Source organism: Hippichthys cyanospilos, chromosome 20 (genome assembly GCF_059441005.1).
Source record: "Hippichthys cyanospilos isolate Australia breed blue-spotted pipefish chromosome 20, RoL_Hcya_1.0, whole genome shotgun sequence".
In the NCBI taxonomy this organism is placed as follows: domain Eukaryota; kingdom Metazoa; phylum Chordata; class Actinopteri; order Syngnathiformes; family Syngnathidae; genus Hippichthys; species Hippichthys cyanospilos.
Window position 1 is genome coordinate 1,250,315 of NC_142388.1, and position 13,498 is coordinate 1,263,812.

Below are 13,498 nucleotides of genomic sequence, written 5' to 3' on the forward strand. Positions count from 1 at the left end.
AAGAAATTAATAATAAAGATGACTTGTGGAAAGTAATCTAAGAAATGGGGGAAAAATACCCCTTGATTACATTAAAACCTTTAGAGCAGTGCCAAGACAAATCATTTTAAAAACGTGTAATTATAGATAGATATATATATAAACTCACATTATAATTCATGTGTAAGTTTAAAATTGCTCACTTTTGTAATCACTTTTGTAATCGATTACTTTAGTCGCCATTTTTAGACCATTTATTGGCAAACACTTGGAAAGAATTGACTAGTGTCTGGTATTAAAGCACAAAACAAAAATAAAAAATATGTCTTTGGCGATTGAGTGAGTCAATATTTGCACAGTTACAGTTCTAGCATGTAGAAATGCTACCTACATGGTGGATATGCGTTATCTAGCCCCCCCCTCCCTCTCAGAAAAAGAGGTCATGTGGCCACTTTCCATTTCTGGTTGCTGTTGCAATAGAGCAACTTAATAATGGGCTGTACAGCAACCTTGGACCTTGGACGCGAAAATGTAAACACTCGAACCTCCAACGTACCCTTCGTCCAGCTTTGGCAGCGTCCCATAATAACACGTCCTGACTCGCGGTTGCAACTTCCTCTGTGGGTCAAATCTCGCACAAAACAGCTTGTCAGTAATCAGCACGTCCACTTTGAGGTCGACTCGCGCTCAAAACGCACCCGCGTCGGCAAGGACGACATGAAACGCTCGCCATGACGGAAAAACAACGTTAGGAATGTTAAGGTGAAAGTGTTGGCGCAACACGGGGAGAAAAACACCTGCGAGAAAACGCCGCATTTTAGCGTCAACATTGCTTTTGGCAGCCGCTGAGACAAAAGCGGCGGTGAGTGATTAAAGGCCGTGTTTTCATCCAAGGCTCTTACAGGAAGCTAATTAGCCCAACTATGCAGTCGTGTGCCAGGCTAATGGGGGCGAGGGGGGTGGGGGGTGGGCGAGGAGGGAGGGGGGCTCGCCAATCCTGCTGGGAAGCGGCCGCCTCAAAAGCAGGAATATGAATTTGCTTCAAACGCCGGCTTGCTCGGATGTGGTCCGCATCGCCGCAAGCTGAGTAAATTTACCGCCGCTGCCAAGGCTGTGAAGCGGCCGCCGCTTTTGAAAGGCTCCGATACGTCCCAACTGCAAATACGAACGCCGTGCACGTTTGTGGCACCGGGTCTGGCACCCACGCAAATTGTGTCAAAGGTACCGCCGCCAAGGCCGGACAATCCAAATTGGGATCAAGGCTAAATCGTTAACGCGTCTGTATTTGTCGACTCGTCTTTGAATCGCTGAGAAATTAGGAAAACTGTCAAAAACGTTTGCTCTGAAGTCAAAGCTGGATTTGGAAATAGGTTTTCAGATGTACTAGTTTGGACTGTCAAACGCCCATTGACATTTATGGTCTGTGTAACCCTTGTTCATTATTTTCTCCAATCTTTTGATCTTTAGGTATTTCACGTCATAGGGAAAACCTTGATAGAAGACACTAGGGAGCTGAAATTTCACCCAGATGCTGACATGTCAAATTTCAACATGGCACAGACATTTAGCTGTAACACTAGCGGGTGCGTGCTATCCGTTCGCTAAAATACTGCGAAAATGATGTGGAAGAAAATGACCTAGAAATTGTCAAAGTTGTGTCCATTTTTTGGACAAATTCTTCCGCTTTCTACTTACAGTATTTTAGCCGATGGAATTCTGCTAGTATGACAACTAAATAACCGCGCCATGTTGAAATTTGATGTGATATTGTCCATTTTTTTGGGCAAATTCTTCCACATTCTACTTTGCGGTATTTTGGTTAAAGGACATTCTTGGGAGTGTGATAATTAATAATTTTAAACTTCCGGGTAAAATTTCAGCTCCCTTGTGTCTTCTTTCAGTGCTTTCCCTTTGATAGACAAGTTCTTGTAATCATCATCTTCTTCATACTCCAACTACTGATATAACAGTGTGTTTGGCTTAAAAAAACAACATCTTTTTAGTTTGAGTGTTCTTTTGTTTTGTGGCATCTTGGTGTGAGCATCTGGCGTGAGCTGGGGCAAACAGCAGCCCCACAATTAGTATTCTCACATTCGTGTTTTTGTGTTTGCGTTAACTGCGGCTCGCCTTTGCCACATACAAGCTGAAAGAACCATTAAAGTACACCGCAGTATTTCCATTTCCTACGGGGAAAATGGCTACCGTGAAGAAAACGCGTTGGAGATTACAGTGCATCTGCGGGTGGCGACGTGTGCGGGATCGACCCTTCGCTATATTTAGAAACTTTCTGGGGAGTTGCCGGGGGGGGGTCACAGACATAGCGTGACCTCACTTTAGATGTTTAAGTTTGAAAACAGCGGGATGCTCCAACGCTTTTGTGCGCGTGTGAGGTCCAGTAGAGGAAGTCAAGTCGGTCACGCCGGCTAAGTTTAGAGAAGTGAAAAAGGTCAGCGGAACGGGCAACGGGTCCAAACGGGACCCACACGACAGAGACCACCTGACGTGCCCGCGTGTGCAGCAGCTGAGGCTGTTTGTTGAAACAGGAGCAGATTGTCGTCCGACGTGAAAACAGAAGGAAGTTTCCAGCGCGCCTTAGCGGCTAATCCCGCTCATGTTGTGGCTACTGCGCGTGTTGCTATGCCTTCAGCGCCTATTGTGAGGGTCCACCTGTGTGGTGCCTTCATGGTTGTCAGACTTGTTTAGTTAGGGTTGCTGGGGCAGGGGGGGGTTAAAAATCTATAACTGACTTGATATTACAAATTTACCTTGAATATATATGATTTTATTTTCATAATGTTTTGATTTTCCCTCTCAAAATATATCAATAAGTATGAGCAAGTACTGATACCAAGTATTGGTATCAGGCCGATAACTGAATTTATTTCAAGGTATTGGTACTTGCAATGGCAGTGGATAACATTTACAATTGAATTTACAATCACTTACTCAAATTATTACAACTTTACGGTGAATACTTATTTTATTCCCATGACTCTATGATTTTCCCTCTAAAAAATATGAATCTGCTTGTTAAGGATGAGCAAGTATCGATACTAAGAATCGGTATTAGGCCGATAACTGGATTTATTTCAAGGTATTGGTACTTTTGATGGCAGGGGATAACTTACGTTTTATTATCATATTCTGTAGTGGAAATTAGGCATGTCTCGTAATAATATTGATACAAGACATACTAATCTTCTTCTTATTTGTCTTTGTTCCTGTAATGTTGTTATTTTGTTTAACATAGTGGATAGTATCTCCCGTTCACAATCGGGGGTCGCTATCCAGGATTTACCGTTATCATTTTTGCGGCAACCCGGCAGAGTGCCCGATCCGGAGCTCGTCAAAGGCGCTTTGTTCGGCGCCGAGGTGTAAGCGATATCGCCTCTCTTGTTAGACGGCGGCCAAAAGAAGGCGCTCCCACCTCGCCCTTTAAAAAATGTGCCCAGCTAAATGATTAATGAGGAAGCATTGCACCCAAAAATGCGACCGAGCTTCCAAGCATGTCCCGGCGGAATACACTTGCCGGGCTATATAATATATCGCCGCCCATTAAAGTGGCGTAATTCAAAACGCAGCCAGGAGAAGAAAAAAAAAGACGGCGGCTGGGGTCTCATGCATGTTTCCAGTCTGGACGTTTTTCCAGCCGGCGAGCCTTTAAATAGACAGCGTTTCCATCTTGACAATTCATCTGCCCGCCCAACTCCCCCCCGAGCCTTCCTCAACATTTTTATAACCTGGAGCAATCACTCAATGTCCCCCCTCCTCTGTTATTACTTTTCACGCTGGCAGCTTTTCATCACCGAGTGTTTGATTCTCACTTGTCAAACGACAGCGGAAGAGTTTGTCATTAATAGCGGCCTTCCTGACAGCGTGCTTCCTTGTGATACGAGTGACAAATTTTCTGCGATTCATTCATTCAAAAAAAGAGGCTCAAGTTTACCGTCTAACTAAACGTATACCGTAAATTTCGGACTATAAGCCGCTACTTTTTTCTCGCGCTTTGAGTCCATTATTGTGTCCATAGCCTGATCCGTTCCAAGCCTAACAAAATGCACATAAACCCTTTAAATTCATAATATTAATTGTAGCAGTTGACAGTATGACAAATTCATTTGTATGCCTTGAGATGGCGCTGGTGTATTGGTGGTGCATGCCGAGAACTTTGTCTAGATCATTTTATTTTTATGTTTTTAATTTACATTTCCTGTGATCTAGGTATCATTTACAAGTTCGCAGAAGCAATAATATTTATTTTAGTGTAATTTTGAGCATGTAAGTCTTTAGTTTAGGGTCATGCGATATACTTAGTGTATGTCATGCTAAGGTTCTAACGCATAGGTCTCAAACTCCAGTCCTCGAGGGCCGCAACGAGGAAATGTAATGTAATGTAAAAAGTACCTGAGATGTCAATACTTGAGTAGCTGAAATGTCTGGAGTCTTGAAAAACGTAAAAATATGTCTTTGGGACTGAATGTTAAACTCCTGACTCAGCTCATTGTTTTCCATATTGCATCATTCTGCCTTGAAGACCTTTGAGAAAGTACGAGAAGATGATGTCACCAGTTTGTTTTTGTGAGGTATTCAAGTTTTTTTTTTGACGGGACGGGGTGTTGATGTGATTGTACGCGGCTGGTGACGTGTCCCCTGACAATCCTAAAAACGGAAAGTCAGCTGCGTTTACTTTAAGAGACTTGCCTCACAGGCACGCTTTAGTCCGTATGAGAATGTTGACTTAAACATCGCATGTACAGTCAATAACAGCATACTGACCGTTTTTTTCCATTCCACCCTATGGGCAAAATATTTCACCATCAAAACAAGTCCCGTGACCTGGAACGAACCAGACTGCGGGGCCGCGCGTCTCCACGTTAAAGCTGCTTTTATCAGCTCCCGGCTATATATTACAGGCGCGGCGGCTGACAGGCCCCGAGAGGAATGTTTCCGTCAAAAGATGCCGTGCTACGTTCTCGGAATGGCTTTACCTGCCGTCGTATTTTTGGGCCGCTTTGAACTCTTGTGGCTGGAAACAAGATGGTGAAGTGTCTAGTGGTGTTTTTTTTTTTTTTTATAGACGTTATGACACGAAACACCAAGAATACAATATCATAACAGTGCCGTGCCATTTGTTTGTTGCTAGGCGGATTTTATAATGGCTGCAGGCCCAAAATAAAGATTAGCGTGCAACAGTCACTACGCTGTCTGATGAAGACAGAATGCAAGTTTGGACACCAATAAACGTGAAAAATGCTGTTTAGATCAGTGGTTCGCAACCTTTTTTCAGCGATCTACCACCTGTCAAATGTTTTCAGCCAAGTACTCCTTAACCAGTGCAAAGCATTTTTGGGTTAAAAAAAAAAAAAGTCCCAACACATGTCATCAGTGTTTGATTTAGTAAACTTTAGAATCCTTCAAACTTCATTTGTATTGGTCCACAAAAAATTTATCAACATAAAAGTGTCATCTTTTGGATCATAGAAGAAGATCTGTTATCAAAAATAAATAATTTATAGTAATTATTAAGAAATCTTTGTCCACAAAAAATCTAAATAAAGTTTCAGACCTGTTCTCAATAAGAAAAAAATGTATATATATATATTTGTCCACAAAAAGAAAATAAACAAAGCATCATCTCTTGGGATTACAGTAGAGATATGTTCATAAAAATAAATCTAATTATTAATAAATATTTGTTCACAAAAAATGATCAACATAAAAGTCCTGCCCATTATAAATAAGTATTTGTCCACAGATAAATATTCGACTTTTGGGACGAAAGCAGAGATATGTTCACAAAAACAAATCATTAACTTGACAGGTAACGAGAGGTGGCACATGACAAGTTGGGTCCAACCATTCTAGCATGTTTTATAAAATAGTGAAATTGAAATGAAATTGAAAGTGAAATCTACTGAACACAAAAATGTTTTATGAACTTATAGTTTCCTGAAACCTTTAATTAACTCAATGATTATTTTTGCTGGATTTTTGCATGTTTGTTTGTTTGAATTAAAATCTCGAGTACCCCCTGGACTGCCTTATTTGAGAACCACTGGTCTAGAGTCTAAAAATTGAAGCTAAATAATTATCGGGCGTAAGTGGGGATGCGTTGTTTCGAAAACCGTGACGACCGAGTCGCATTGTTAGTTAGCATTGAAGTTAGCGTTAGATGCGGTCCTCGCATAATTTGAGTTTAGGTTGTGAATATAGTTCGGCGCTTCTGAAAGCGTCACGGCCGCCCGCAATCGCGTTTCCATTACGCTAGCTCACCATACCGAGGCGGCAATTGGTTGCATTCCTTCGGTCTGGGAGCAAAATAAAGGATGCGGATACGGAGAAAAGCAGACATTTTGTTGGTGGGAAGGCGTGACTTGAAGGCGCCGGCCGCCACACAGGGGCCTCTCTGTCGTGGCGGCGTCATTGATGACATCAGCCAGCGTGGCGTGATGGAAGCGCCCGCTCGCGGAACAAGAGGCGCACTTTCCGCTTGTTTCCGAGCGCGTCGTCAACCGACGCCTTTCACTCCTCCCGCCCGCTTCACAGGTGCCGGCTACATTTAGACGGCGCGCTGACGCGGCGCGCCGAGGTCATGACCGAATCCGGCCTCGGGGAACAACCGTCGTTTGCTGACGGGCCGTCATTGAAGTATTATTACTTCTACAGACTTGTCTCACCCACGTCTGAACTTCGCCGTCGTTTTAATCCCGTTCGCCCTGAGGCTCGTTGACTTTTTGGAACGAAGCGGTGATGGCGCATGCAAGAACTGAAAATACCCCACAAACGTTTTCATCTTTACTTTTCAGACCATTCTTCGCCTACCCGCCATCAGACAGAGACCGTTTTTTATAGACCGTTACTTCATTTTGAAATGGTTTTCCTAATTAATGCCTTAACTTTTGAAAATGTTTTATACAATTAGATACTTACGTTTATTATATACATATAGTATATAAGTACAGTAAAAATGGGTCTATCTATCTCTCTCTCTCTCAATATATATATATATATATATATATATATATATATATATATATATATATATATTTATATTGTGTGTGTGCGTGTGTGTATATATATATATATATATATATATATATATATATATATGTGTGTAAACATATACATGCATGTCTGGATGTGTATATGTGTGTATCTCTATTTATTATATGCGTGTATGTGTTTATATATTTTATATATAATATATATACTGCATATATACACACACACATATACTGTTTGTATATATACGTGTGTCAACATCATTTAGTTTTGCTAAAGTACACTAGCTAAATGCTAATATAGTAAACAAAACACATTGGATGAAAACTAGCATAGATGTTCCAGTCATTATGAACTTTCAAACACTTCAGCTTTCCACACACTCTTTTCTTCTTCCAAGTTGCTTTTTGAGGATAACATCATTTCATGCTGATGTTTGCACGTAAGCGCCGCCATGTTTTCCGTCGAATGCCCCCCCCCCCCCCCCCCCCCCAGTCAAGCTGCTTCCGTTTGATATCCTTGGCTTCAAGTTTATCCGCATGACTGACAGGACACACGCGCTTTTGTCTCGTTCCCTACCGCGTCCATCCAGCACAGACACACAGAGAACATATCCATATTAGGAAGAGAACAGACGCCCTTATATGGCAACACTTCCTGTCGATTGTAACAAGCCTGTCTGCTGGCTCTCCTCGCACATTCCTCCATTTTTTTTTCCCCTCATTTCCGATGTGCTAGCCGGCCGGCCGGCCACGGAGCAGGCCTGCCTTTCATAAGCGTGTGTGATCTTCCCACCCCAAAAAAAAAATACACAAACGTCTGTCTAGCCTTTTTCCTCAAGTACTACTTGAAGCCTGGCCCGGGTACACGCCGCACCTGGTCTTTGCCTCTTTTCAAGTCACACCAAAACCTCATTAAGCAGGTGAACCGAGAACAAGGAGAGTTCTTCCCGCCAATATGGCCGCACTGTACAGTACGTCCTCGCCGCGCCGCGTCTGCTTTTTCACTTAAAGCGCTCACTGGCCGCCATTTGTGCCGACGAGGGCGAGCTGAAAAACAGAACCTCCAAAGGTTCTTCTTGTCCCAAACATTCTTCTTTTATGTCAGCCAACACACTGACGCGGCGCTTTTGAAGTCAACCACACTTTAAAAAAAAAACATCCATATGCGGGAACGTTAATGGGATTTGGGTTTGAATGTTTTTAAAGAACGAGTTCAGCCGTTTTATTAGTGACGATCAGCCCGTTAAAATATGACATCGGGCTTTGATTATTGTAGCAGATTTCAAAGTAGGACTTGGGGGCATCATTTGACGCTATTAGCTAGTACCGCATTAGAATTAGTGGAAAGTTGAGACTTACCCCAAATTGCGGTTCATCGCTCACATCAATTGTCTGGCAAATTTTCAAGCAAATTTTGCCGCGATGCAGAGATGTCGAGCTCGTTTTCCCGCCAAATTTTCACGTCAAATCTAAACGTTATTGTTTAGTCCAAAATTGAAATTTTCATTCAGATTGACCAAAAACCTTCGAAACACACATGATGTGCTTGCAGGCCACATAAAACGGTCTGGCGGGCCACATTTGCCCCCGGGCCTTGCGTTTGACACCTATGCAGGGAGATGCCTTCACGGGTGGGAAAGGAGAGTCACCAATACGCATAAATAAGGAAATAGAGACGCTGCTGTCAGGCACAGTTCACGTGCAGGTACGATGACATTGTGGGGCATCACACTAGGCCCCGCCTTTTAACTCGTTCACTGCCATGGACGATTATTTACGTCAACTGTCAACGTTAACAATCTGTCTTTTTGTCTTTTTCATTCCTCTTTCTTTTTTCTTTCTTTTGTTCTTTCTGTCTTTCTGTCATTCTTTCTTTCTGTCTGTCTTTCTTTCTTTTGAGCAAGCAAGTGTCTTGCGCATCGTGTGTATTAAATTCAGATTTACTAACCACTACTGACTCACAGATGCCAGTAGATGGCAGCGTTTCCCCGCTTTGGATTTGGGAGCGCCGCTGGTCCTCAGTAGAAAAGAAAGATTAGGCAATAAATCTCATCTCATGTCAGGCAGCACGGTGGACTGCTGTTCAGCATTTCTGCCTCACAGTTCCAGGTTCGAAACCCATTTCCCGTCTGTGACCAATCCCCGGCGTCCCCTGCCTCCCATCCCATAATCAACCGAGATAGGCTCCAGCTCACCCAAATGTGCCCGAATGAGGACAAACGTCAAAGAAAATGAACGAACGGACGATTCTTTTTTTTGATAGACTTCAAAGGTCCTCCGTAGCCGCATTCTCCCTATTAACGCGACCGCAGAGCGATAGCGCAGACGTCCTAAACCGCCCGCGTGCGCGTCGGAATGATAAAGCGTCACCGTTCACGCCTCGGCCATCTTACGATGACGTCAGCTGACAAAAATCCAGGCAGACACAACCGCACTGCCCCTGAGTCCAAGTCCAAGTTTTTGATAGCCGTCCAAGCACCTCGCTAACCATTTTCCTCCCTCCCTCCTCTTCGTCTTCATTCATTCATTCATTCATTCATTCATTCATTCGTTCGTTCTCCTTTTCATGCGGCCGCCGCTTTGAAAATTCATATTTATAGGCTTTGCGTTTATGAAGTCAGACTTGAGGAATTCCCAGTGTGGGGTCCAGGGCCTCCTCTGAGCAGACTCCCCGTTCCAGATGAGCGCAAGTGGAGAGAGTGAGCTTGCTGTTGTTTGGCCAGCCCGGCCTCCTCCTCCTCGTCTTCAGACGGCAGGAATGTGGGATGTCTGGAGTGGGGGTCAGGAAGCCGGGAAAGAATGCCAAGTATGTCCATGTTTGTCCAGCCCCCCCCCACCCGTCTCCCGCCCTCCTCCAAGGTGACGTCTCCTCCCCCCCCGAGGGCCGAGCGCTATAAAGGCGGCGGCGCGCCGCCGGCAGAACTCAGAGCGAGATCGACCCGAGCTAAAGTCTAGCTTTCACCTCCAGAAGCAAAGGAGACTCCCAACTCCCGGAGAGCCTGACAAGAGATCAACTCGATCACGGAAAAGGAAGACTTACCCCTCTGAAGGAAGGAAGAATCTTTTTACGCGCCTCAAGATGTCCACCATGAAGAACGTGATTTTGCTTCCGTTTGCGTGCGCCGTCTTCTGGACCCTGGTAAGAAGAATTCCATTTTCATGCTCGCCGTGCAATTGTGGAAATGTGCTTAAGTGGATTGCGGTGCCGTTCAGGCCTGCGGTCAGGAGTGCGGCGGCCAGTGCTCGTGCCCGTCCGCGCCCCCCGAGTGCGCCCCCGGCGTGAGCCTGGTCCCCGACGGTTGCGGCTGCTGCCGGGTGTGCGCCAAGCAGATGGGAGAGCTGTGCACCGAGATGGATGCCTGCGACACCCACAAGGGCCTCTACTGTGACTTTGGATCACCCAGCAATAGACGCATTGGAGTGTGCACAGGTGAGACGCCGCCACTCCACATGATGGACCAAAGGTCTACTTTCCTAAAAAGAAGACAGACCTAAAATCACCTCAACTTGAATTATAGAACAAAGGACTTTGCTATGTAACGCAATTAGCTAAAAGTTGCTTGTTGTTCCATTTCATTTTCTCTTCATTCGAAAAAAAACGAGGTGTCCTTAGCAGGTCATTAAAAAAAAAAAAACACGGAGTTAGGTTTGCTCATACCTGCAGAACTTAAAAATCTCATGGATCCCCTTTACTGTACGAATCCTCATTTGAGATCAAAACATTAATGACATAGAACACTACAAGACAAACTATCGTAATTAAACTTAAGAGCACAGCTGTATATATACTCAGCCACCCCCGGGTGGCGGTATCTAAACCTATTGATTACTGATTAAATGTTTATTTGTTTGCTAGCCTGCCGTTTATCTGAGCATTGCTTGGGTTAAGTGGCCAAAAGTCAACAGTTTGGTTTGTGCGTTGCAGCGCGCGAGGGCGCCACCTGCGTGTTTGGAGGAATGGTGTACAAGAGCGGCGAGAGCTTCCAGAGCAGCTGCAAGTACCAGTGCACCTGCCTGGACGGGGCGGTGGGCTGCGTGCCCCTCTGCTCCATGGACGTGCGCCTGCCCAGCCCCGACTGCCCGGCCCCCCGCCGGGTAAAGGTGCCCGGCAAGTGCTGCGAGGAGTGGGTGTGCGACGCCCCCGAGCGCACCAACACCTTCATGGGCTCCGTCTTACCCGGTGAGCGGCGGGCCGACCTTCCTCCTTTCGTCCCGCCTCCCGACGCCCGGGCTGATCCGCTTTTTTCTCCTCCGCCAGCTTACAGGGAAGAGGAGACCTACGGACCGGACCTGTCCACGATGAGGGAGAACTGCCTGGTCCAGACCACCGAATGGAGCGCCTGCTCCAAAACTTGCGGCCTGGGCCTCTCCACCCGGGTCACCAACGACAACCGCGAGTGCCGCCTGGAGAAGCAGAGCCGCCTGTGCATGGTGCGACCCTGCGAGTCACATCTGGAGCAGAGCATCCGGGTCAGTACTTCGCTGCGGAACCGCCGTCAAAAATAAATAAAAATTTGAATTCATATACAGAATAGCATTCGTTTAAATGAGATAACGCTGCAATATTTGCAACCTCAGAAAGTTAAAAAAAAAATCAGCTGTCTAAATCTGCTACCTAAACAATTTCAAAATTACCAATATAATAAAATAAAATCATCATTTTTTTTCTATTTGCAACTAAAATAAAAGAATAAAATTGGATTTTATTTGTGATTTTATCCGCGACACACACAAACTACAAATACAGTGCAATACCATTGTTTTCATTCAAGCAATTTAAAACAAACAAAATTTAAGCAAATACAAATACAAGAAGTTAAAATATATTATTTGGCCACCTAAAATAATAAAACAAAAAACAAAAATATATATTTTGAATACTTGTTTTAAATAAAACATAAAACAATAAAATAAACGTATGCAATATTATATGCTAAAGGTTTCCGCCAACTAAAATAAGATCCTGTCTTTTCGCAACTGAAAATAAATTTAAAAAAAATGAACATTCATAACATGAAAATAAAAAAACAAAGTGTTGAATAAAAACAATGAACATGTTTTTTATTGTTGTCCTTTGCTTGATCAGAAAGGGAAGAAGTGTATCCGCACGCCTCGCCTGTCCAAGCCCATGAAGTTTGAGATCTCGGGCTGCACCACCACCAAATCGTACCGGCCCAAGTTCTGCGGCGTGTGCCTGGACGGCCGCTGCTGCACCCCGCACAGGACCGCCACGCTGCCCATGGAGTTCAAGTGCCCCGACGGGCAGGTGATGAAGAAGCACATGATGTTCATCAAGTCTTGCGCCTGCCACCACAACTGCCCCGGCGAGAACGACATCTTCGACTCCATCTACTACAAGAAGATGATGGGTGACATGGCGTGAGCTCCGCCCCCCCATACTTCCCGCCACTTGAAAACACGACTCATCTCGCAGCTCCGCCCCCTCCCTTCTCGGTGCTTGCTTTTGTCAAAGTAGCCGCGCTCACTTTTTTTTTTTTTAAATTGGGCGTTTTGCGCCTCGGTGCACTTTTCCGACAGAGGGCGCCATTTCTGCACTAATCGCGTTGCGGAGGACACGCCCCCTTTCCCCAGCCCTTACCTTTTTGGGGGGGGACTGTATTTTGTCGAAATCTTGACCTCTCCTCTAAATGAGGTGTGTAATGACGACGCCATAACGCACACCCCGGCGGGCCTCTATTCCCGTGTGTGCGTGTGTGTGTGTGTTAGCACGGGCCTGAATGCGGGTCTTGTCCAAAGGTCAGCGTTTCCGTCCGGACGCGAGTGGGCGTGAGCCACCACGGCACTGAGAACTAAAGAAAGAAGACTGGAAGAATTGTTAGTTCATTCCAAGCAGAAACTTGTAAATGCTGTAAATATTTGTACAGTGTAAGTTAATTTAAAAGCAGCCGTTGCGCTTTTTCCGAATTGTATCAATAGTTTGTTTGTTTGATTTGGTTTGGACGACAGTATTTTTTACTATTTTATTGAGCAGTGTGACAGATTGTTACATGTTTTGCTTTGTAGCTGGAAATAAAAATGTTATATTTTTTGATACAAACCCATGCCTCAGCATGTTTTTATTTCAATTCAGTGATGACACATCACACAAAATCATATCTATATATATATATATATATATATATATATATATATGTGTGTGTGTGTGTGTGTGTGTGCGTGTGTGTATGTGTGTGCCTTTAGCTGGTGAAGGCGTACCTAATGAATTGTCCAAGAGATGACCCTTGACCCAAATATGACTAAATACTGTTCATAACAAAAAAGAAAACAACCCACAAGCGTTGGGGTGGCACTGCAAACTCGATTTGAGATCTTTTTAAACACAGTGACCTCTAGTGGATAGATTAAAAATAACGTCATGTTGTCATAGCTTGTATATATATATATATATATATATATATATATATATATATATATATACTGTATACAATATATATGGGGAATTTACAACAATTTTTGTCTAGTTCAGCTCTGAAGAATTAAGTCTGTTACCTGCC

At 44.2% G+C, this 13,498-nt stretch overlaps 1 protein-coding gene across 2 annotated transcripts; it reads left to right on the forward strand.

Annotated features, from left to right (window-relative positions):
* Nucleotides 1–9,895: 9,895 nt before the first annotated feature.
* Nucleotides 9,896–13,041, forward strand: ccn2a (cellular communication network factor 2a). Of its 2 annotated transcripts, XM_088402834.1 has the most exons (5): nt 9,896–10,122; nt 10,197–10,413; nt 10,909–11,163; nt 11,242–11,453; nt 12,070–13,041. In XM_088402834.1, the coding sequence occupies exons 1-5, from the start codon at nt 10,063–10,065 to the stop codon at nt 12,364–12,366; spliced, it is 1,041 nt and encodes a 346-aa protein (XP_088258960.1). In that variant the 5' UTR covers nt 9,896–10,062; the 3' UTR covers nt 12,367–13,041. The 2 variants fall into 2 exon arrangements, with proteins under 2 accessions (XP_088258960.1, XP_088258962.1); XM_088402836.1 differs by having other exon boundaries at nt 10,909–11,453.
* Nucleotides 13,042–13,498: the final 457 nt, after the last annotated feature.